General features: G+C 41.0%; 1 protein-coding gene across 2 annotated transcripts; it reads right to left on the bottom strand.

Moving 5' to 3' along the window:
* Positions 1 to 16: 16 nt before the first annotated feature.
* Positions 17 to 24,337, bottom strand: LOC135547254 (interferon alpha/beta receptor 1a-like). 2 transcript variants are annotated; one of them, XM_064976056.1, is made up of 8 exons: positions 24,130 to 24,337; positions 14,813 to 14,945; positions 14,258 to 14,445; positions 9,094 to 9,254; positions 6,942 to 7,095; positions 6,572 to 6,717; positions 5,696 to 6,106; positions 17 to 5,609 (listed from the first exon to the last, which is right to left on the bottom strand). In XM_064976056.1, the coding sequence occupies exons 1-7, from the start codon at positions 24,179 to 24,181 to the stop codon at positions 5,738 to 5,740; spliced, it is 1,203 nt and encodes a 400-aa protein (XP_064832128.1). In that variant the 5' UTR covers positions 24,182 to 24,337; the 3' UTR covers positions 17 to 5,609; positions 5,696 to 5,737. The 2 variants fall into 2 exon arrangements, with proteins under 2 accessions (XP_064832128.1, XP_064832127.1); XM_064976055.1 differs by having other exon boundaries at positions 17 to 6,106.
* Between the last annotated feature and the right edge of the window lie 1,994 nt (positions 24,338 to 26,331).

The following is a 26,331-nucleotide window of genomic DNA, read 5'->3' as shown; positions in this document are numbered from 1 at the left end:
ACTTTGGCAAGACGTATGAGGTGAGTTAAATACTTTAATATTAATGAAACTCAATTTGGATGCAATACAGCATGTTCAGTATTGTACAGCATGACCAAAGATATAAATGAAGACAACCATTGTTTTGTGCATACTATTCACCAGGACTACTTTCAGTGGCAATTTTTGCATGTCAATCTTGGTGAGGCAAACATGTTATTTTAGATACATGCCAGCGAAGGCACGACAACTCTAAACAATACATGAAATGTACAACACTACACCAAACGTGATCATGACACGCAGGTTAAAATATCAAAACAAACTCTGAACCAATGACATTAATTTGGGGACAGGTCGAAAAGCATTAAACATGTATGGCAATTTAGCTAGTTAGCTTGCTAGCTCATTTGTCCTATTTAGCTAGCTTGCTGTTGCTTGGAAATTTGTCCTGGGATATAAACATTGAGTTGTTATTTTACCCGAAATGCACAAGGTCCCCAACTCCGACAATTAATCCACACATTTAACGGTCAACCGAATCATTTCTAGTGACCTCTCCTCCTTCCAAGAGGATGCACAGCTCTCGACCTTCGTCTCTCCTGAGTCTGTACGGGAGTTTCAGCGATGAGACAAGACTAACTACCAATTGGATTTCACAAAATTGGGTAAAAAAATAAATAATAGAAAGGACTTCTATTTTAGCCCTTGGCAACGCAGACGCTCGCTGACTCGCACGAGCAGTGTGGGTGTGTTACGGATACAAGTATCCTGTGTGTGTTTCTTTTCTCTCCTTCTTCACTCACAGGTGAAAATCCCCAATCAGTCACCAATCATCAATCAGAAGACACACCTACTGTTTCCTACCCAATCACCAGCCCTTTCACTTTGTTTAAAAACCCTGTCAGTTGTTTGCTGTAGAGCTCAATCTCTCTGTAAATGCCATGTCTGTAGATATCTCTGTTTCACTCTTTTTATGTATTGACCTCTCTTTTGTTTGAGCACCTCCATATCACTTTGTCCTCACCTGTGAGTATTGATTTTGGTTATGGTGTTTGTTTGCTGGTGGGAAAAGGGGGAACCAAGACAAGTCGCCCATGGGCATACACTACCCGTAGGTAAACTTTGTTAAATACCCTAGTTAGAACTGGGCGGACCACCCACTATTTTTGCTTAGTTAGCGGTTGTTGAAATAGGCTAGTCTAGCTTAGGGGTGTTTTTGAATACTTATTATTTATTTCCTTGGGTCCAGCTCAGCCCCTTTCCCTGCTCCCCCCCATTATCGTGTGTTTTCCAATAAACCCTGAGTTTGACGGTAGATTTCAGTAGTTGTGGTTATTTCGTTCTCACTTTTACTTTGTCACTATAATAAATTGCGTGAGTTATGTTACGGGTCTCATTACCCCCCTCCCACTAGACTGTTGGGCCAAAAGGGATTCGTAACAGGGTGCAATAAATTAACATAGATTTCTAAATGTATTTTTGCAAAGCACGCGACGCAAGCGGTGTAGTCAGGGTAGGGTAAAGCTCTCAAATTCAAGCCCCTTGGGTGCTGCCATAGAGTTACATTTGAAGTGCCCATCCAAGAAGGTTTGAGGTCATTGGCCACAGATATGTGATCTGATGTAATTTTATCTAAAGTAGCTATGATTGGACAGATCATGTCAACATCATACTTTCAAAATGTTAGCGAGCAGTCATCATTATGAATCAAGTTGACAATCTACTGGCAAATCCTAACTGCAAGGATTGCAAAGCAATCACTAGCCTGCTATTCAGTGGAGTGGCTGTGTGGTCCCAAGTCTGGGATTAAGGGTGTCTTTTCCAAGCTTAAAATGATAAAACATTCAACATTGGCATGCTTCATTGACAGCGTGGCCATAGTTTGTACATCTCAATTGAGTTTAAATGTATTTGGCTAAGGCGTACATCAACTTGACTTCAACTGTACAGGCATGTAATACAAAGAGCTGTTTGTAGCTGGTTATAATACAAAAGCATAGGAAATTCACATTTGTATTGGCTTTGGTTTTGAGGCTTTAGCTGATATACATGGTTATTTGTTGAATATATTTTGTCACTTATGAACTTAAGTGACGCTGATAATTTCCACTTTTAAAAAACTTTGACAAAGTTGTATTTACAATGAAAAACCTCTAGGAGGTATTTGTTCGACAGGGGAGTTTTCAGCTCAGAGGACAAATGCATCAAACAGACCTTCAAATAAATCACACATGAGATTCCGTTCTTCTTTAAGACTCAGGGTCCAATCAGCAACAGTTGGCGCAAAGCACCTTTCATGACAAAGAGGAAGTCAAATAATGAGAAGGTCTCAGAGAACATGACACTATTCTTGATTTCAGATTCTATAAGAATCATAAAAAGGACAAACTAATGCATTTAACATTTACATACAAACCAACATGCACGATGGGCTTCGTTTTGAAGATGTCTTGACGACAAACTTGAGGTTGATTATCTGCACCATACCTGTGATTGAAAATGTTCAAATTTAACCATTTAAACTACGAGCTGCCCTGTTTCCCCATGAATTCCTTCATTTATTTTGAATGGGGATTACCGCTTTAGTTACAGTATAGGGGAACACACAACATTTTGCAGCAGTCAGTCTGCATACATGCCAATGGACCAACGGTCACAGAATTTGCTGGAAAAAGGCATGCCATTGGCAGTGACCAGCACTCTCTGACATGTAGTTTGGAGCACGCCCATCTCACGACACCATGCCACTACACTCTTCCAGCATGGCCATAGAAAAGAAAGGTGGGCTGGGGTCTTGTTGATATTCTTAATCTGATAGATGCTCCTTCCTCTCCCACATTTTTTCTATGCCCTTAAAACACAGAAACATGGGATTCCCAGAACAACCCAGGCACAAATTCACAACTGACGCAGTGAATAAAGACAAACAGGAATCGCATTAATAACATGCCATCCTGTCACAAGGCGGCTCTGGATGGTACCTTGAGGAGGGGTGTAAAAGTTTACAGAACCTGGTTTTATGGTCGCGCTATGGTTCGGATTTGGTACAGTGGGAAAATGTCAAGTTACTCTAGGTAATTTTAGTTTATTTAAGAAAATATAAAGTGTGGGTATCAGGAATACCCACACTTTATATTTTCTTAAATGAAAACACATTACTCAACACTAAAATAAAGTGCAATATGTGTTTGAAATCAACATGTAAACATGGCTCAGACATTGTAGAAGCCTATGCTATAAGGTTCTTACAAAGAGAAATATGTGCACTTGTGTGACTCTCATAAAGGGGGCGTGTCTGTAGCGCAGTACTTTTCATTTCCCAGTTGAGGGAAATGTGAAGGGCTGTCACTTAAGTAGCTCTCCGTAGCCCTGGGAGGTCCATCCATCTGTAGTAAGCACAACACACATTGGTCTATTTATTGACAACTTCTGTTTCAGCTTGCTTATATAGAGTGGGTACTACCCATCTGCTGAAATGGGTGCGAGTGGGTGAAGTTCGTAACGTGGCTCGAGCACTTTCAAGAAGTGCTGAAACGCCTTATTCTTCTCAACCACCGAGAATATTTCCATGGCAATAAACATACCTATCGCTCGTCATTTGTTTATTTTGGCCCGGTCAGAATCAGCTGAGAAGGGCTGCTTGAATGCAGCGGGGAGACGACGTTGCGCTGTTTTTTTGAGTTGCCGTCTTGTTCTGGTGGTAGGAATACTGGCGTGATGTCGGCGTAACTGTGTCAACATGTTGAGATGTTGGCAGCTGCATAGGCTATTCTCTTCCAGCACTGGCAACATACTGTGTCCATCCCCACAATCTTACTGGGAAGCCAAAATGTTCCCAAACTGGTGATGGAGACTCCTCCTGGTTAATCGACCCCACCACTCGCCATTGGACAGAACTATTTCCTGGCTGCGCCTCACAAAAAGGAGAGTTAGAAATCCATCAATTAAGAATCAAATTGTAATTACAACATGGACATTCTGTAGTCTCTAGTTGTTTTAACGGGATAGCCTGAAATGTTTTTGTTGTTGCTCAGATTTACCCAAGAGGCATACAATGCAGCCTATAGGCCTAGTGAAATATCCATGTACAGTACCAGTCAAAAGTTTGGACGCCTACTCATTCCAGGGTTTCTTGATTTTTACTATTTTCTACATTGTAGAATAGAAACTATGAAATAACAGATATGAAATCAAGTAGTAACCAAACAAGTGTTATAAGAATATAAAATATTTTGATTTAAGTAGCCACCCTTTGCCTTGATGACTTCTTGGCATTCTCTCAACTACCTTCATGAGAAATGCTTTTCCAACAGTCTTGCAGGAGTTCTCACATATGCTGAGCACTTGTTGGCTGCTTTTCCTTCACTCTGCGGTCCAACTAATCTCAAACCATCTCAATTGGGTTTAGGTCGGGTGATTCCATCACTCTCCTTGGTAAAATAGCCCTTACATAGCCTGGAGGTGTGTTCTGGGTCATTGTCATGTTAAAAAATGAATGATAGTCCCATTAAGTGCAAACCGATGGGATGGCGTATCACTGCAGAATTCTGTGGTAGACATTCTGGTTAAGTGTGCCTTGAATTCTAAATAAATCAGTGTCACCAGCAAAGCACCCCCACACCATCACACCTCCATGCTTTACGGTGGGAACTACACATGCGATCATCCATTGACCTAATCTCAAATTTGGACTCATCAGACCAAAGGACAGATTTCCACCGGTTTAATGTGCAATGCTCGTGTTTCTTGGCCCAAGCAAGTCGTTTTCTTAATGGTGTCCTTTAGTAGTGGTTTCTTTGCAGCCATTCAACCACGTGAACTCTGAAGCATTTATTTGGGTAGCAATTTCTGAGGCTGCTAACTCTAATGAACTTATCCTCTGCTGCAGAGGATAACTCTGGGTCTTCCTTTCCTGTGGCGGTCCTCATGAGAGCCGGTTTCATCATAGCGCTTGATGGTTTTTGCGACTTCACTTGAAGAAACTTTCAAAGTTCTTTCCATATTCCAGATTGACTGACCTTCATGTCTTAAAGTAATGATGGACTGTCGTTTGTCTTTGCTTATTTGAGCTGTTCTTGCCATAATATGTACTTGGTCTTTTACCAAATAGGGCTATCTTCTGTATACCACCCTTACCTTGTCACAACACAACTGATTGGCTCAAACATATTAAGAAGGAAAGGAATTCCACAAATTCACTTTTAACAAGACACACCTGTTAATTGAAATGCATTCCAGGTGACTACCTCATGAATCTGGTTGAGAGGGATGCCAAGAGTGTGCAAAGCTGTCATCAAGGCAAAGAGTGGCTACTTTGAATAATCTAAAATATATATTTCGATTTGTTTAACACATTTTTGGATACTAATGATCCCATGTATGTTATTTCATAGTTTGGATGTCTTCAGTATTATTATACAACTTAGAAAATAGTAAGAATAAAGAAACCCTGGAATGAGTGGGTGGCCAAACGTTTGACTGGTACAGTAATCTGGGTTCACAGTGCAGACTGAACAGAGGTCCCCCATACCGAACGAGTTGGTATGGATACGTTTACCGTTACACTTTTGAGGTGTCTTTTAATCTGTGTGATGTCTTAAGCAAGATGTCATCAACTTCAAAGTGTCCTTTGAGGGGTAGAAAGACAGACTTCAGAGAACATTCTGTATGACCCTCCTCCTTTCCCTATTACAATTCTTCAACCATCACCTACAGTCTTTCCACCCAGCGCTCTTCTCGCTCTCTCCATCTCTCCTCAGACGCACACATCCACAACTCCCTCATCCGGAACTCCTTCATCTCCAGGCTCTTCACCCATCTCCTCCAGCTTGACCTTCTCCACTTCCTTGTCTCTCCTGATTGGCTCACCCCCACCACTAGAACCCTGCTGGCCGGAGCCTCCCTCTGTGGAGTAGACCCCAGAGTCTCCGCTGCCTTCACTGCCCTGGCGGCTATGCCTGCTGCTGTCATGCTGCAGCCCTGAGGGGGGAGCTGTGAAGGGAGGAGCTATGTGGATCTCCAGCAGCACCACCTCGGCGTACACGCTCAGATTATCACAGCACAGCTCTGACTCAGGAGTGAGGAGAATGGGCATTTCAGAGCCGAGGGAGGAGTCACAGAGGTACTGGTGGTGGTGGTGGTGGGGGGGGGGGAGAGAAGAGGGAGCAGCATACGATTACTCAATTTATCCCAACACCCCCGAGACACACCCCCACCCACAGATACCTAGATATTACTGTTGTTTACATGCTAGCCACTGTGAGGCCTGCTGCTACTCTCGGTTTATTATACATACATAGTCATATACATACAGTCACTTTACCCCTACCTACATGTACAATTTACCTTGACTAACCTGTATCCCCGCACATTGACTCGGTACCCCCTGTATATAGCTTCGTTATTGTGTTACTTTTTAAACTTTTGTTTATTTTGTCAATTTTGTTTTACTCTATTTTCTTAACTGCATTTTTGGTTAAGGGCTTTTAAGTAAGCATTTCACTGTAAGGTCGACACCGGTAGTCTTCGGCGCATGTGACAAATAAAATTTGATAGGATGTGTGTGCTTGTTAGCCCATGTAGAGCCTACCTCCTGGATGTATGCAGGCAGCTGGATGGTGGGGTAGAAGGTGTGTTTGAAGACTCTGTAGAACCTAAAGAAGGTGTAGGGCAGCAGCACCAGCAGGAAACATACTACCAGGAAGTACAGGAAGATCTGCCTCCACTGTGTGTCACCTGTGGATGAAGACAATCACACAAGTGTCCTTCAGATTACAGTGCCCTCATTAATGTGTAAATACTCCTGTAAAAAAGTGTGTGTATATATATATATATATATATATATATATATATATATATATACAAAAAAAATACACACAGTATACTTACTCACACGGATACAGGTAGGTTACACACACAAACACGTCATGCTATTTCAAAACCAATCTCAAAGTCTTTACCTTCTGTCTGCATGCACTGGGGTGCCGTGTAGCCGCTTGTCTTGTTGTAGTAGTCGTAGCGAGACTGAACCATGACGCAGTACCACGTCCAGGCCTCCAGCTCAGGCAGCGTCACCAGGTTGTTGTTAGAGTTCACCACATTAGGCTTTAGACCCTGTTCAAACAATAAAAACATGTTAAAATAGGTTTTTGCAGAGTGAAATAAGATAGGGCTGTGTTTCCCAAACCTCTCTGGAGTACCTCCAGCCATTCCACTTACTTGATGTAATGCAGTACTAGCACAGTTGATTCCACTGGTGAACTAATCACCAAGCCCTTCTTCACATGAACCATCTATGCTAGTACTAGATTAAATCAAGTAAGTGGAATGGCTGCAGAAGAGCAGATACAATTGATGTTGAAGCCCTGGGGGAGTTAGAGAATACGTAATAAGAGCTTTGCATTCAATCTGATGCGCATTTGAATGCCCTGTTCGATATCGAACAGAATAAAAACCCTGAGACGTGTTGGCTTTACTTTTTAGAATAAATACACTTTTTAAAATATTCAACCCTTCGCACTCGTGGGGATTGTCCTATATGGATAGGGCTAAATTGAAATCTTACAGAAGAAATATGAAAAGTATATGCATAACCATGAGTACACAACTCATCCAATTACGATCTTGTTTCATCGCTGCAACTTCCCAACGGGCTCGGGAGAGGCGAAGGTTGAGTCATGCATCTTCCCGAAACATGACCCGCCAAACCGCGCTTCTAAACACCCACTGCACCAATGTGTCAAAGAACACACCATTCAACTGACGACTGCCTGCAAGTGCCCAGCCCGCCACAAGGAGTCGCTATAGCATCAAGGAGCAAAGTAAAGCCCCCCTGGCCAAACCCTTCACTAACCCGGACCACGTTGGGCCAATATTCCTGGAAAATGTGAGGTAGGTGCAACATAAGACAAACAAATTACAAGGGTTTGAGTGAGAGGTCTAACTGGTGTTTCCAAGTGGCCACACACCTCAAGTGCACAGTCCCTTACATAGGATGCCACTACAGTAACAGGTTGATAGCAACAATTGATAACCTGATGTACCTTTTCAGACAGAATTCTGCTCCAGCATAGAATGTTTGGTATTGTTTCCCTGAAAACAAATGTTGCTCATTGATGTGCTGTTGTTTTTATGGTAGGGTAGAAATTTAGTTTTTTTCCCCCTTCAAAATGTATTGGTAAGTCATATTTTATGAACTTCAAAGAACTTTTCTTATGCCTCGACCACACCGACAGCATCATTGCATTTTTGTACACCAGAAGTACATTTCCAATGGAACACTGCGTTTGCCTCACAGCATTGCGTTGCAGAGGCAGTTGCAGTACGTTCTGTGTGGTGCATCCGTTGGATTTATCGAACGTACCCGTCAAACTATGTGTAGACGGCTTGACGGAAATGGTAGCGGAAGGTGAACGTTGAACTTTTGTTGCACACATACCCAGATGATGCTGATGGTCATTTGATTGACAGTTCTGGTTGCCTAGAAATTGATGTTAGTCCCGTCATTCCTTAACAAACAAGTTAAATTCCTGTTTTCAATGGCGCTTCGAAACTACCTCCAGAAAAGGTTTCGTTGCGGCATTTAAAAAGCCGTAGTGTACCCTTTCAGACAAACACACATGCCGTAGCGCTTTCAAGGCGCCACATTCCATAAGTCTGAAAGGTCTATTATTGTGTTGCGTTACATAGAAAACCTACATAGAAACCCTGCATAGAAAACCAGAGTAGGAACACAGGTGTGTTCTTTTTAAGGTTGCGGTTTAGTGTTACATGTTGTGGCTTCTGGTGTGTGGGGTTTTATAGCAGTCACAGGGTTACTGAGGGGAGGCCCAGGTGCCTTAAGAAAACATAGAAAAGGGAAATGTGAGCTGGAGAAACAAAGGTATTTTAAAAACTTCTCTCTGAGGACTTCTAGTTGTTCCAAAAAATAATGAATCTGTCCTAGTTCCAGCTAGAAACCAAAAAAAGTAACATTCACATTTGTCATTTAGGAGTTACTTAGTGCATCCATTTTAAAGGTAGCTAGGTGAGCCACCACATATCAACAACAGTACATTTTCCACCAATAAAGTAGCTATCAGAAAAGTCAGTGCTCGTAAGAAAAGACAGTACCCGAGGGTCATCAGACAGGCTCCAGTACCGGATGTGGTAGTACAGGGAGAGGACGTGTTCCTTCATGGAGCCCTGGGTGCTGGTCAGGGGGTCAGAGATGGTCACGTCCAGCAGGTTCCCCACAGGAGCCAGCTCAACCCTGGATGGTGGGCCCAAAGCAGCTAGACGGGGAAGAACAGAAAAATAAGCATAAATAAACTTTCAGTAATCATCAAGTCAGAATCCAGCCGAGCCAACTCCAGAGAACGATTATTGGTGATCGATAGCGATCTTCCTGTGCTAGTTGTGTGTTAGGGTGTCTACGTACAGTACCAGTCAAAAGTTTGGACACACCTACTCATTCAAATCAAACTTTGTCACATGCGCCGAATACAACCTTACTGTGAAACGCTTACTTACAAGCCCTTAACTCTTTCTTGAACTGCATTGTTGGTTAAGAAAATATTTACCAAATAAACTAAAGTAAAAAATTATAAAAAAGTAACAATAAAATAACGAGGCTATACACAGAGGGTACCAGTACAGAGTCAATGAGCGGGGATACAGATTAGTAGAGGTAATTTGTACATGTAGGTAGAGGTAAAGTGACTATGCATAGATTAAACAGCGAGTAGCAATAGTGTAAAAAACAAAATGGTGGTGGGGGGTGTAAATAGTCCGGGTGGCCATTTGATTAATTGTTCAGCAGTCTTATGGCTTGGAGGTAGAAGCTGTTAATTAGTCCAGGCTCCAGTACCTCTTGCCGTGTTGTAGCAGAGAGAACTGTTTATGACTTGGGTGACTGGAGTCTGACAATTTTGGGTCTTTCCTCTGACATATAGTATATAGGTCCTGGATGGCAGGAAGCTCGGCCCCAGTGACGTACTGGGCCATATGTACTACCTTCTGCAGCGCCTTACGGTCAGATGCCGAACAGTTGCCATACCAGGTGGTGATGCAACCAGTCAGGATGCTCTCGATGGTGCAGCTGTAGAACTTTGAGGATCTGCGGACCCATGCCAAATCTTTTCAGTCTCCTAAGGGGGAAAAGTTGTTGTCGTGCGCTCTTCATGATTGTCTTGGTGTTTTTGGACCATGATCAACATGTTGCTGATGTGGACTCCAAGGAACTTGAAACTCTCGACCCGCTCCACTACAGCCCTGACAATGTTAATAGGGGCCTGTTCGGCCCGCTTTTTCTTGTAGTTGACGATCAGCTCCTTTGTCTTGCTCACATTGAGGGAGAGGTTGTTATCCTGGTACCACACTGCCAGGTCTCTGACCTCATCGTTATCGGTAATCAGACCTACCACTAGTGTCGTCAGCAAACGTAATGGTGGTGTTGGCAGTCGTGGGTGATCGGAGTACAGGAGGGGACTAAGCACGCACCCCTGAGAGGCCCCAGTGTTGAGGATCAGCGTGGCAGATGTGTTGTTGCCTACCCTTACCACCTGGGGGCGGCCCGTCAGGAAGTCCAGTTGCAGAGGTAGGTGTTTAGTTCCAGGATCCTTAGCTTAGTGATGAGCTTTGTGGGCACTATGGTGTTGACTACAGCTCAGCGTTCATTCTCACATAGGTGTTCCTTTTGTCCAGGTGGGAAAGGGCATTGTAGAGTGCGATTGACATTGCGTCATCTGTGGATCTGTTGGGGCGGTATGCGAATTGGAGTTGGTCTAGGGCAGCGGTTTCCAAACTTTTTATAGTCCTGTACCCCTTCAAATATTCAACCTCCTCTAGCACCAGGGTCAGCGCACTCTCAAATGTTTAATTGCCATTAATGTAAGCCTCCCACACACACTATACGATACATTTATTAAACATAAGAATGAGTGAGAGTTGTCACAACCTGGCTCGTGGGACAAAGAGCTCTTATAGGACTAGGGCACATATAATAATCAATCATTTTGAACCTTATTTGTTAATTAAAAATTGTGAATAACTCACCACAGGTTAATGAGAAGGGTATGATTGAAAGGATGCACATAACTCTGCAATGTTGAGTTGTATTGTTTTAAATCATTTTCCACACAGTCATCTGTTTCGGGAAAGTACCTGCGTAATTGCGCAACAAACTCACTCAGGTGCTTCACTATATCACATTTGACATTGTCCGTAAGCTTGTTCATTTGACCACAAAAAAAATCATACAATGATGGAAAGACCTGTGTGTTGTCCTTGTTAATGCAAACAGAGAAGAGCTCCAACTTCTTAATCATAGGCTCAATTTTGTCCCGCACATTGAATAAAGTTGCGGAGAGTCACAGTAATCCTAGATTCAGATCATTCAGATGAGAAAAAACAACACCCAGATAGCCAGTCGTGTCAGAAACTCATGCAAGCGGTCAGCCAAGTGGAAATTATGGTCAGCAAAAAACTTTAAGCTCGTCTCTCAATTTAAAAAAAATGTGTCAATACTTTGCCCCTTGATAACCAGAGCACTTCTGTATGTTGTAAAAGCGTTACATGGTCGCTGCCCATATCATTGCATAGTGCAGAAAATAGTTCAGGAACCTTGCTGTAACAAAGTTAACCATTTTCCACAGTAGTGTCCAAAATGTCTTTCAAGCTGTCAGGCATTCCCTTGGCAGCAAGAACCTCTCGGTGGATGCTGCAGTGTACCCAAGTGGCGTCGGGACCAACTGCTTGCATGGGTGTTACCACTCCACTACGTCTCCCTGTCATGGCTTTTGCACCACAAGTACAGATAAACATGAACAGCAGCTAAGTTTGGCTACATATGGACCGTTAGTGGAATTTCCGCGAGAGAGTAATGGTTAATGTGATTGGATGTTAATTATTTGACTAGGCTACCCTTTATTTGACATTGTTGTTACTTCGCTGAACACTAGATGGTTTAATTTTATTTTTGGCAGTGAAATGAGCCTACTCAGGCGAAAAGAAAAAAAAAACTAACCCAAATGTATAGCCCCGTTGGAAACTATAAATGGACTGTTTGAAAATGTGAATAATGAAAAAAATCTATACACTATTTTTTTAAACGTGAATCAGTTTTATTTGGCGTACTCCCGACGGCATTTCGCGTACCCCAGTTTGTGAATACCTGGTCTAGTGTATCCGGGATGATGCTGCTGATGTGAGCCATTACCAGTCTTTCAAAGCACTTCATGGCTACTGACATGAGTGCTTCGGGGCGGTAATCATTCTAGGCAGGTTACCTTCGCTTCCTTGGGCACAGGGACTATGGCGGTCTGCTTGAAACATGTAGGTATTACAGACTCCGTCAGGGAGAGGTTGAAAATATCAGTGAAGACACTTGCAAGTTGGTCCGCACATGATTTGAGTACACGTCCCGGTAATCCGTCCGGCCCGTGGCTTTGTGCATGTTGACCTGCTTAAAGGTCTTGCACATCGGCTACCGAGAGCATGCTTCAGTGTTGCTTGCCTCGTAGCGAGCATGAAAGGCATTTAGCTCATCTGGTAGGCTCACGTCACTGGGCAGCTCGTGGCTGGATTTCCCTTTGTACTCTAATAGTTTTCAAACCCTGCCACATCCGATGAGCGTCAAAGCCGGTGTAGTAGGATTCAATCTTAATCCTGTATTGACGCTTTGCCTGTTTAAATGGTTTGACTGAGGGTGTAGCGGGATTTCTTATAAGTGTCCAGATTAGTGTCACACTCCTTGTAAGCGGCAGCTCAAGCCTAGCTCGATGCGGATATTGCCTGCAGTCCATGGCTTCTGGTTGAGATATGTATGTACGGTCACTGTGGGGATGACGTCGTCAATGCACTTATTGATGAAGCTGATGACGGAGGTGGTATACTCCTCAAAGCCATTGGATGAATCCCAGAACATATTACAGACAATTGAGAAACATATGTTTCACAGGCAGCTTCATTAAATAGTACCTGCACAATACCAGTCTCAATGTCAACAGTGAAGAGGCAACTCCGGGATGTTGGCCTTCTAGGCAGAGTTCCTCTGTCCAGTGTTATTTTGCCCATCTTAATCTTTTCTTTTTATCGGCCAGTCTGAGAAGGCTTTTTCTTTGCAACTCTGCCTACAAGGCCAGCATCCCGGAGTCACCTCTTCACTGTTGACGTTGAGACTGGTGTTTTGCGCGTACTATTTAATGAAGCTGCCAGTTAAGGACTTGTGAGGGGTCTGTTTCTCAAACTAGACACTAATGTACTTGTCCTCTTGCTCAGTTGTGCACCGTGGCCTCCCACCCCTCTTTCTATTCTGGTTAGTGTCAGTTTGCACTGTTCTGTGAAGGGAGTAGTGCACAGCATTGCTACATTGATCTACAGTTTCTTGAAAATTTCTCGCATGGAATAGCCTTCATTTCTCAGAACAAGAATAGACTGACGAGTTTCAGAAGAAAGTTATTTGTTTCTGGCCACTTTGAGCCTGTAAATCAAATCCACAAATGCTGATGCTCCAGATACTCAACTAGTCTAAAGGACAGTTTTATTGCTTCATTAAATCAGAACAGTTTTCAGCTATGCTAACAATTGAAAAATGGTTTTCTAATGATCAATTAGCCTTTTAAAATGATAAACTTGGATTAGCTAACACAACGTGCCATTGGAACACAGGAGTGATGGTTGCCGATAATGGGCCTCTGTATGCCTATGTAGATATTCCATTAAAAATCAGCTGTTTCCAGCTTCAAAAGTCATTAAAAAAATTAAATGTCTACACTGTATTTCTGATAAATTTTATGTTATTTTAATGGACAACAAATGTCGCTTTTCTTTCAAAAACAAGGATATTTCTAAGTGACCCCAAACTTTTGAATGGTAGTGTATGTGGGAACTCCTTCAAGATTGTTGGAAAAACATTCCAGGTGAAGCTGGTTGAGTGAATGCCAAGAGTGTGCAAGGCTGTCATCAAGGCAAAGGGTGGCTACTTTGAAGAATATCAAATATATTTTGATTTTCTTAACACTTTTTTGGTTACTACATGATACCATGTTTTTTCATAGTTTTGATGTCTTCCCTATTATTCTACAATGTAGAAAATAGTAAAAATAAAAGAAACCCTAGAATGAGTAGGTGTCCAAACTTTTGACTGATAATGTATGTTGGTGTGTGGTTGTGCTTAGATATGTGACTGCCTCTTTGCAACTGTGTTTATTATTTTGTTATGTTCTCACATTTACATCTCTTTAGTTGGTGTTTTTAAATCGGTGCCAAAGTCAGTCTTCCACATTTCCTCTCTCACCGTCTTTATCGGGGCAGAAGTCTTTAAGGACCCAGTCTGAGTGCAGTCCGTCTGCACTGGCTCGGACCCTGAGCACATACATGCCCAGGTAGTGCAGATCAGAGCCTGTGAAGTTACAGTGGGTATGTATGGTCCTCTCACACACACGGCTCCAGTTCTTCTTCTTCTTCCTCTGCATCTTATACTTCCTATTGGGGAGAGAGAGGGTCACTGATTTACATTTTAGTCCTTTAGCAGACATCGCTCTGGATAAGAGTAATTAGGGTTAACCGCCTAGCTCAAGGGCACAGACAGATTTTTCACCTTGTCGACTCTGGGATTCGAACCAGCAACCTTTTGGTTACTGGCCCAATGTGCTCAACTACTAGGCTATCTGCTACTGATGAGACACAGTCTTGGCCAAATACCAGATCATGAAACTCATATTGTAGTGCAAGAAGAATTAGACCAGCCACAGTTTGGGTGTACTGTAGCATGTGAGATATATTATAATGTGACATGGGGAGGGGTGGAGGATGTGTCCAAGAGTGTGATACTGTGTGTGTGGTGATTTACCCCATGTACTCTGCAGTGAAGGTAACAGTGTTGCCTGTGGTCGTCTGGTCCCGGTCCCAGTCCCATGTTAGTAGGTACTCTGTGTTCAGGGTGAGCAGAGTCAGGTTCTGAGGTACAGGCAGCTGTGCAAGCACTGAAACACACAAAGGAAGACAGGTTTATTAACTTCTTGGTGACAGGGGGGCAGTATTGAGTAGCTGGGTTGAATAAGGTGCACAGAGTCAACTGCCTGCTACTCTGTTCCAGATATATGCATATTATTAGTAGTATTGGATGGAAAACACTGAAGTTTCTAAAACTGTTTGAATAATGTCTGTGAGTACAACAGAACTCATATGGCAGGCGAAAACCTGAGACAAATCCAACCAGGAAGTAGGAAATATGAGGTTTGTAGTTTCATTTAAGTGATTGCCTATCCAATATGCTGTGTCTATGGGGCCAGATTGGACTTCCCAAGGCTTCCAGCAGATGTCAACATCCTTTAGAAAGTTGTTTGGGGCTTCTATTGTGGAAGGGGGTCGAATAAGAGCTGTTTCAACATGTGGACTAGGCTGTGTCCAATCAGTTGTTTACTGCGCAGTCACACAGGCGCGCCATTCCTTCTTTTTCCTCTGTAATGAATACGCTATTGTCCGGTTGGAATATTATTGAAGATTTATTATAAAAATACCCTAAAGATTGTAGAAACATGTCAAATGTTTAAAATCAAACTGTAATGGAACTTGACTTTTCGTCTGGATTTTGCAAGCGCGCATTGTGCCTTTGGAACAGTGAACTAAACGCGTGAACAAAACGGAGGTATTTAGACATAATTATGGATGTAATCGAACAAAACTAACATTTGTGGAAGTGGGAGTCCTGGGAGTGCATTCCGACAAAGATCTTTATTTATTTTTAATTTTAACCCCTTTTCTACCCAATTTCATGGTGTCCAATTGTTGTAGTAGCTACTATCTTGTCTCATCGCTACAACTCCCGTACGGGCTCGGGAGAGACGAAGGTTGAAAGTCATGCGTCCTCCGATACACAACCCAACCTAGCTGCACTGCTTCTTAACACAGCGCGCATCCAACCTGGAAGCCAGCCGCACCAATGTGTCGGAGGAAACACCGTGCACCTGGCAACCTTGGTTAGCGCGCACTGCGCCCGGCCCGCCACAGGAGTCGCTGGTGCGCGATGAGACAAAGACATCATTGAAAATAATAATTTGTTCATAACTGACTTGCCTAGTTAAATAAAGATAAAATAAAAATTGAGCTTGGAATGTGCTGAGTGCCGGGAAGACTATCACATTGGCAGGCACTGATATGGGTAGAGAGCTGTGGATTAGTGAGGAGCGGGGTCGAGGTCATTAAGAGAAAAGGAACAGTTTATTGCCCTTATGATTCTCATATATTATGGCTGTTTCATGACATTTATGAGTATAGCTCACTTCCTATAAAACACACAGGGCTAATGCACATGAATGGGTACTTTGGGTAAAGGCAATAGTGGCTTTGACTTGCAAACATCTTTTCACCCATCACCAACAATGTCTGCAATCCTCTATGACATTGACCTTCTTGGTTGTCTCTGTATTGTAAAATCATGTTCACACAAATAAAAAAGGTAGAATTAGAACGCTCCCCAAACCTATTTTCCTTTTTGACATATTTTATTAGCCTAATAATTGCCAGCTACTTATTTTGATTAACATTACTGTACCTAGAATACAAGGGTTTAATTTGCGCTAAACAATTTCATGTCACAAAAATAATGTAGGAAATCTTTCTGCTTTATGGGTTAGCCGCATATACATTATCTACTGGTATCATTTTAAATTGAGAACATACAGTGCCTTCAAAGTATCCAGACCCCTTGACTTTTACATATTTTGTTACATTATAGCCTTATTGTAAAATGGATTTAAAAAAAATGTAAACTCAGCAATTTACACAACTCTAGACCAAAGAAGCAAAAACCGTGGTGAAAAAAAGAATAGGCTAGCCACGATGACATTGACCTCACTAGCTAGCCAGTGCTTTTATAACAATTGAACACAGACATTTTGAATAGGAAAAACCCTGTAGAGCTAATCCTAGACGAGGTTTCAGCCTGCCGCGTGACTCAGAACTTGCAATACCACAACAGGAACTGTCATATGGGCTGGAATAAATAAATAAAAATGTAGAGGAGAGAATGGTTCCCTTAACAGCTGTGTGTGTGTGTGTGTAGGCCTGCTAAACTTCAGTGCACCCATGGGGCTGCGATTTTAAAAGGGTCATTACATAATATTTCCCTATGACTAAATCTGTACGTCTCGCTCTTTTTCCACTCTCTTTCTCAGTTGCGATTTAGAATGTCTAGCCCTCTTTCTAGATTGGGAGGGCCTTGATCGAGATGAACACAATTACCCCAACCTCCTGATGGTGGCAGGCACACACACTAGTGATATGCGGGTTGACCCATAACCCGCAGCCTCTGCGGATAACCACATGGTGGACGGGTTCAGGGTTATTACATTGTAGAATAAAGATAAATAATATCTTTCAAAGAAATGGATCATTGTGCAATTTAGGCTACATTGAGGTTTTCCTTTCATTATTTTAGGCTATTACTGTATAAGCGTAAACTTCAGGGCTTAAAAAGGGAAACACTTTTGGAAGTAAAGCTAAGCAAAGAGATGTATTCAATCCACTAATACTAAACATGTGTATTTAACACAATCTATATTTTGTATTTTGATCGCCGACAAGGTTTATTTGGAGGCATGGTCAGAAACATTTTAAATTGCCATAGTAACGACTGACGCCAGTGCGCCACTGGCAGGAATCAGCAAATTGTCTGTGGTACTGAGTTTTCGCACAGAGAGTGAATCGAAGAGAGTGGAGTCAAGTGTGGACAATGAAAATGGCAACAAGTAGTAATTCAAACACAAACTGTATAGCGCCAGGCTGTATGAATTGGTAAAAAAAAAAAATCGGAATCCCAAGGACGCACAACTATTGAAGAAGTGGCTCCACATCCTTTAGTTTGAGCTAGCAGGATCTGCAGATCCGCACTTCGCGGAGGCAGACTTCGCGATGAAGGGCACTTTCGATGCGTCAACCGGGAGTTTCCGAACGGAAAGGAGTCATAGGCCTATGTTGAAGCCCTCTTCTTGCGCCTCCATTTGACATTGAGGGTTATGGTATAGTGGTTACCGACCGACCATCATCAACATCTCAAAAACGACTGAACTGAGGAGGCAACGCGAGTCAATGCAATGGGGTAACGTTAACCGGTCATGACTGTTGTTGACTAGTCTAGCGTTAGACACTGAACAACTCTAGTTCAAGGTAACTAGCTAATTGTGTAACACCTCCAGCAAATAACATCAGTAAGCAACTCAACTACAACACAGTTTCTCCGTGTACCCCTGTTATTAGGTAGTTACTGTAGCTAGCTTCCACCTGAGATAGTCAAGTACTGGAATACATTTTGTTGACATTTGTTTTTGTAACATTAGCTCCACCTCATTTAACTAGACTGAAGTTGACACAGCTTTTTTATTTTTATTTAATTAGGCAAGTCAGTTGCAACTCTAGGGGCAGTATTGTCATTTTTGGAGAAAAAAAACATTGCCGTTTTAAATGGGATATTTTGTCAGGACAAGATGCTAGAATATGCATATAATTGACAGCTTTGGATAGAAAACACTAACGTTTCCAAAACTGTAAAGATATTGTCTGTGAGTATAACAGAACTGACGTTGCAGGCGAAAGCCTGAGAAAAATCCAATCCGGAAGTGCCCCGTATTTTGAAAGCGCTGCGTTCCAATGAGTCCCTGAGCTGTGAATGTTCTATCAACGAGCTTACGCTTTCTACGTATTCCCCAAGGTGTCTACAGCATTGTGACGTAGTTTTACGCATTTATGTTGAAGAATAGCCGTAGGTGGCTACATTGCGTAAGTAGTCACATGATGGCTCCCAGGGTGACTCACGCGTAAAATACAGAGGTAGCCATTACTCCAATCGGTCCTACTGAAAAACTAATTGTCCCAACTGATATATTATCGAATAGATATTAGAAAAACACATTGAGGATTGATTATAAAAAACATTTGCCATGTTTCTGTCAATATTATGGAATATTTTTCACCATTTTCGTGACTGCAATTTCCGGACGATTTCTCAGCCAAACGTGAAGAACAAACGGAGCTATTTCGCCTACAAAAATATTCTTTTGGGAAAAAATGAACTCTGGCTATCTACCTGGGAGTCTCGTGAGTGAAAACATCCGAAGTTCATCAAAGGTAAACGCTAGCTGCTAGCAAGGCATAATGCTATGCTAGGCTATCGATAAACTTACACAAATGCTTGTCTAGCTTTGGCTGTAAAGCATATTTTGAAAATCTGAGATGACAGGGTGATTAACAAAAGGCTAAGCTGTGTCTAAATATATTTCATTTGTGATTTTCATGAATATGAATATTTTCTAGGGATATTTATATCCGTTGCTTTATGCTAATTGTTGTCAGGCGATGATTACACGCCCGGATCCGGGATGGGGAGTCACAAGATGTTAAGAACAAATTATTATTTACAATGACGGCTTACCAGTGAACAGTGGGTTAACTCCCTTGTTCAGGGGCTGAACGACAGATATTTACCTTGTCAGCTTGGGGATTCGATGGCCCAAACGCTCTAACCACTAGGCTACCTGCCGCCCCCAAAGTTAATGTTAGCTGAAAAGTAAATGTCCCTGTATTTGCTGTGTGTGTTTGTGTCTTGACAAAGCATACAAGACAGGAAGCTTGTTAATTACAACTGATATACATTTGGGTTCAGTTGTCTTAACTAGGATGACATCTTCCCTGAAAATGTTTATCCTAGAGGAGACTGCGCAGGAGGCAGAGAAGGTACATGCTAATCCATGTTATTTTTAAGGCTATTGTTTATTTCAAGTATATGCAGTTATTCTTGAATATAACTATAGCCTGATAGATGCCTTAATTGTTTTCTACCAAAATGAAAGAATGGTTAGTACAGCATGCCAAACTGACCCCTGGGTGCCAGTGGTCCTGTGCTGCGGTGGAGAAGAGGTCCACCAGGAACATCACTAAAGAGCTTGGGGCCCAGCTAGATTGGCAATTTATTAGGATCCCCATTGACTGTTGCAAAAGCAGCAGCTACTCTTATTGGGGTCCACACAAAACATAATACAGAACATCAATAGACAAGAACAGCTATTCACACTCAATCATTTATATCTATATGGTATACAATGCAGGTTTCTTTTCAATCTTTTTCGATTGTTGTTTAGCTCATAGTACTTTGTTCTATATTCCACTTTGTCGTTGTCTATTGTGTCACTCAATGCTAGGGGGTTAAGAAATAACGTCAAGGGCAAAACATTTTATTTGCCGAACAGCTTAAAACAGATTTTTTTTTTTCAAGCGTCTCATTCAGTTGCTACCGACATCAACTTCTGGAGATCTCAGTGGGGTAATGATGTATGGCTCTCTCATAGCTCTGAACTCTCTGCTGGAGTTATCACTCTAAAGAATCATTTCAATGGAAGTATTTTGCACTCCAACTGTGACCCTTTTGGTCACTTTTTTTGTCTTGTCATCAACTGTAACAACATCATCCTTATTATTACCAACATTTATGGTTTCAATTCCAAACTTGAAAATGATCACTTACTGGAATCTTTAGAAAAGCGTATTCTCCATTGGCTAACCAAGTTCCCGAATGCTTTACTTATTGTAGGTAGGGATTTTAATATTTCTCCAAATAATTTAAACGATAGATGGCCTCCGGGACAGTCCACTTCTATGAATACAAGTTTGAGGCAGTTTATGGAAAGGTTTGAAATTATATATATTTGGAGAGTAAAGTCCTTATGACAAGTCTTTCACATGGAATAATGAGGCATGCTCCAGACAATCATTCATAGATTTTTGGCTGGTGTCTAAATGTTTTGATAAACAGGGTATTTCTGTTAACATCCTGGCCACTCCCCTTACTGAGCATAGAGCTATTTATATTGACATAACTTTTCTCTCTGATAATGGCCTTGGCAGAGCATCCTACTGGAAGCTTAATAGCTTTATACTAAAACATGAGTTGGTCAAGATGGAGATAAACAATTTAAATCACACACTTTTGGAACAAAGCTATAAATGACAATTCATACAGTAATAATGGTGAGCTTTTTAAATATGAGGTTGGAAAATATTTAAGAAAATATGGAAGTATTCTTGCCAAGACAAAGAGAGATGAAGAAGGTGTAATTACAAAGATTGAACAAAAGCCTGTTGAAAGTCTCTCAGAGGAGAACAAATTTGTTCTGTTTGAGCTACAAAACAAGTTGGATGATATGTATAAACTGAAAGCAGAGAGAGCCTTTGTCAGATCTAGGAAGAAGTGGCTAGAGTTCATATTTTTCAGGTTAGAAAAATACCACTAAAAATAATAAAAATTCAATAATTAAATATTAATGATCTCATCACAGATGATCCCAAATTAATCTCTAACTTTAGTTGCAACTTCCACAGGACTTTATATAGTTCTATGTATTCTGAGGATTCCTCAACTCTTTTCTTTGACTCACTGGGGGATGTGAAATCAATTGGGGAGGCTGTGAGGGAACAGCGTGACGACCCTATTATAGTTTAAGAGAATTTATACTATTGAACACCTTAAAAAAGAATACACGTCCTGGGACTGATGGTATATCTGCTGAGTTTTACAAAACTTTTTCTCAACAGTTGGCCCCTTTTCTGTTGGTCTTTTCTGAAAGCATTGTAAATGATGCTCTCCCTCCCAGTTTGGCTCAAGGTCTGATTACATTAATCCCTGAGCCCAAGAAAGACTTGCTTCTACTCGATAATTGACGTTGAATCTGTCTGTAATGACCACAAAATATTAGCCTCTATATTTGCAAAAAGAATGAAGGCAATATTGGACTCAATTGTAGAAGAAACCCAATCTGGCTTCATGAGGAATAGACATATATCTAATAATATCCGACTGATGTTAGACCTTATTGACTATTCTGATTTAATCTTCGAAGATATAAAAGTCTGAGAAGATCTTCTAAAGCCTTCGATACAGTGGAACATGAGCTTCTATTTCTCTCCCTTGAGAAATTTGGTTTTGTGGAATTATTTTGTAGTACTATTAAATTAAAGCATGGCACTTCAAATAGATTTGATTTGAAAAGAGGAATTAGGCAAGGTTAGGCAAGGTTGCCCAATTTCACCTTACCTCTTCCTACTTGCAACCCAACTTCTTTTAAAAGTTCTGTTAAATCTAATTATATAAAAGGGATCTCTATCTCTTATTATCATAAGTCAGCTTGCAGATGACACAACCCTCTTTTTGAAAGATGCTGACCAGATTCCTAGAGCAGTCGCTGTGATAAATATACTTTCCAAAGCATCTGGTTTTTGCCTGAACCTTAAGTGTGAATTGTTTGCTGTTAAAGACTGTGTAATACCCTCTATATGCAATATTTCAGTCAAGGAAAAGGTAATATACCTTGGGATTACCATATCTACGGATCAACAAGAAAGATGCTCATTAAATGTTATACCTATTATTGAAAAAAACAAAAAGAAGTTGAACCATTGGTTGCAGAGGGATTTATCCTTGAAAGGTAGAGTATTGCTTTCTAAAGCTGAAGGTATCTCCAGACATACTTATGCAGCCCAGTCCCTATATCTTGACAACAAAATAGGTAAAGCTGTTGACCAGGTGCTTTTCAACTTCATCTGGAAAAATCGTACACATTATATTAGGAAATCTGTCGTTATGAACTCATGTGAATATGGTGGTCTCAATTTTTGGGGGGGATTTTTCTACTTTGAAAAATACTTAAAAAAATGTTTAGCCCAATTTATCTTAAGAATCCTACTTCAATTTGGAATTTCATCCCTCATATCTTCTCCTGTTTTGGTGGCCTCAATTGTATGTTACTTTGTAACTACGACATTGATAAGATTCCTGCAAAATGATCTGCTTTTGATCTGCTAAGTATTCTTAGCGTGGTTGTTAATATATAAACATTTTTTCCCTGCATAGGTATTTCATTTGGAACAATAAGGACGTTTTGTATTGAATCATGCATTTATTTTATAAGAACTGGTTCAATAATCATATCCTACTGGTGAGTTAACTTTTTAATGCAGAAGGATTATCACTCAATGATGAGGAATTTTTATCGAATTACAATATCCCTGTAACACCTAGAGTTTGCCATAGTCTTTGATGCTATTCCATCTGGAACTCTCATGTTATTTATAGGTGTAGCCAGACCTCACCTTCCTGACCTACCCTATCTTAATCCAGTTGACTCTCCAATAGGGAAAATATGTTTCTCCTTGCTCCCTCAGAACAACAGATCTATACGTGCTTTATTTCAAAGGGATATTGTATCCATTCCTTATGTTACAAGTTACTGGAATACATTGTTCACTAATATCTGTTGGAAAAAAGTCTGGGTATTACCACACAAATACTTGCTTGTTAACAAGGTCAAAGAGGTCTCTTTCAGAATGATCCATAAGCATTACCCTGCGAATCATTACCTGAAGAAACTAAAAAAAATACATTAACATTGATTGTACTTTTTGTGTTGAGCATCCAGAAACCGTTTCACATTTATTTTAGCATTGTCTACATGTAAAACAATTTTGGAAAGATATTCACAGTTTTATAATTGTTAATACTCTTGATGACTTTTGTTTTTTTTTATGTGAGAATGTGTTGCTCGGTTTCCTTAACCATAATAAATAAAAAACAATTTTACCTCCATAAATCTAATTGTGCTAATGGAACATTTTCATAAATGTAAGTTCACTAATAAATAAAAAATTCCTTTCTAGAAGGAATTCGAGCAGTACATTAAGACCATTCTACATTCTTCTAATAAGAAAGCTGTTAAAACAATCAATATGTGTGCATCTTTTAAGGTCTTTGTATAATCTGTAATTTGGTGTACCCCCTAGTATACGTTATCATTGTCTGTATACTGATTTCTTTTTTTTTAATGAAAAGGCCTAGCTAATGCTGTATCACATTAGTGGATACTTACACTGCTCTCAGGGCAGGTTTGTCGGTTTTGACTAGCAGAAGTGACTTTTCGTGGCAGGTTACGAGAATTAGGTTAAAGTTAGTTAAAGGATTAGCTAAAATTGTCAATAACTGCGCTAAAACCAGTCTTGGTTTCAACTACATAATAGTACATGCCATCACCAAAATGTAATATTTAGCTACTATAGCTAGCTAACGTTACCTATATTAGAAAGCAAGACACGACAATATAGAGCTAGCATTAGCTAGCTACTTACCATTGGTTATTGGGAGAGACCAGAGGAGAACGAGAGCAAAGCCCACGTTCATGATGAATAATTATTATTTAGCAAGGAATCCAACCGTACGTTTGCTCAAGCTGCCTTCACAAATCGTTAATTTCACCAGTTGCTGCGGCCAGTTGTTGTGATTGCTGCCTCGGTAAACATTACCGTTCTTCGAACAGCAGGATATTATGCTGGCATCACATGGCGGATTTGTTTTTTTCAAAATAAGAGTCTCATTGAAAAAACACGCTAAACTTTGGGAATATCTTTTTTTTTTTTTACACTAATGTAGTACAACTGTTTTTCACAGCATTGCGACCACCAAGTTCACACAAATACTGGTATGTTGAAAGCTATTGTGTAGGCTATATTTAAGTTAATACACATTTAAATGTTTTTTTTAACCTTTATTTAACTAGGCAAGTCAGTTAAGAACAAATTCTTGTTTTCAATGATGGCCTAGAAACAGTGGGTTAACTGCCTTGTTTAGGGGCAGTTATCATTAGGATGATATTAGGATGAGCAATGTCAGAGTGACAGACTAAAATACAGTATAATAGAATACAGTATATACATATGAGATGAGTGAAGCAAAATATGTAAACATTATTAAAGTGACGGGTGTTCCTTTATTAAAATTGCCAGTGATTTCAAGTCTATGTATATGGGGCAGCAGCCTCCAAGGTACAGGGTTACGTAACCAGATGGAACCCACCTAGTGATGTTAACTTAACAGTCTGATGGCCTTGAGATAAAAACAGCTTCTAAGTCTCTCGGTCCCAGCTTTGATGCAACTGTACTGACCTCGTCTTCTGGAGGGGTGAACAGGCAGTAGCTCGGGTGGTTGTTGTCCTTGATGATCTTTTTGTCTCTTCTGTGACATTGGGTGCTGTAGGTGTCCTGGAGGGCAGGTAGTTTGCCCCCAATGATGCGTTGGGCAGACCGCACCACCCTCTAGAAAGCCCTCCGATTGTAGGTAATGCAGTTGTCGGTGATACAGCCTGACAGGATGCTCTCAATTGTGCATCTGTAAAAGTTTGTGAGGGTCTTAGGGGCCAAGACACATTTCTTCAGCCTCCTGAGCTTGGAGGGTACTATGGTGTTGAATGCTGAGCTATAGTCAATGAACAGCATTCTTGCATACTATAGGTACGTAGGGTGGCAGGGTAGCCTAGTGGTTAGAGCGTTGGACTAGTAACCGAAAGGTTGCAAGTTCGTATCCCGAGCTGACAAGGTCTGTCGTTCTGCCCCTTAACCCACTGTTCCTAGGCCGTCATTGAAAATAAGAATTTGTTCTTAACTGACTTGCCTAGTAAAAATAAAGGTAAAATGAAAAAAAAAATAGGGCAGTGCGATGGCGATTGCATTATCTGTGGATCTATTGGGGCGGTAAGCAAATTTTAGTTGGTTTGTAGAGAGAACTATTCTACCCATCTCAGATAATGGGGTGGGAAATACTCAGTAGGTTCTCCATTCAAATATGTGTAGCTTTGGAGGGGGACTGTGTCACACAGCCTGCTGATGGCTTTTCACTCTGCCCTCTTTATAGTGCCCAATGCAATACACTGTTATAGACTGTGCATGGGATACATATTGGCTTGAAGAGAGAACTTTTCTATCTGTCTCAGCTAAATTGGGGTGGGAAATACTCAGTAGGGTCTCTTCTAACAAAACGTGGTTAGTTTTGGAGATAGACTGGTTCGTACATTTTCAGCAACACAGCTTTATATGACCTGGGCCTGAAATCGATACACACTCGACAACAAAAGGAAATTTTAGCATGTAAATCTAGTCCCCCCCCCCCCCCCAAAAAAAAATGGGATGCATGCCAGCAAAGCCACAAGACTAAACAGTACATTAATTGCATGATAACGGTGACAAACGGTGCCCCCAATATTTTAGGGCCTTCATAAAGCTGTCCCAACAGCAGAGATTTATTTTCACCATGGAGTGAATCCTTACCACTGCTACATCTGGCTATCGGCATAACCTTGTGAACCTTGGCAGCGAAACAGTTAATTCAGCCTCATTTACTGTCTTTTTTAAAAACATAGGTGATATGGCTGACTTGCTTAAACAAATGTGGTTTCTACTGACAATTGAGATGTACAAATTATGGCATAAGGGGACGACAAGCGGATAAGAGGCCATCCGTAATTTCGATTAAGACAATTTTGATTAGGACATAGTCAA

This window comes from Oncorhynchus masou, chromosome 10, assembly GCF_036934945.1.
Source record: "Oncorhynchus masou masou isolate Uvic2021 chromosome 10, UVic_Omas_1.1, whole genome shotgun sequence".
NCBI classification, from domain to species: Eukaryota; Metazoa; Chordata; class Actinopteri; order Salmoniformes; family Salmonidae; genus Oncorhynchus; species Oncorhynchus masou.
The sequence above is the reverse complement of the archived record's forward strand: the minus strand, read 5'-3'. Positions and strand labels throughout refer to the sequence as shown.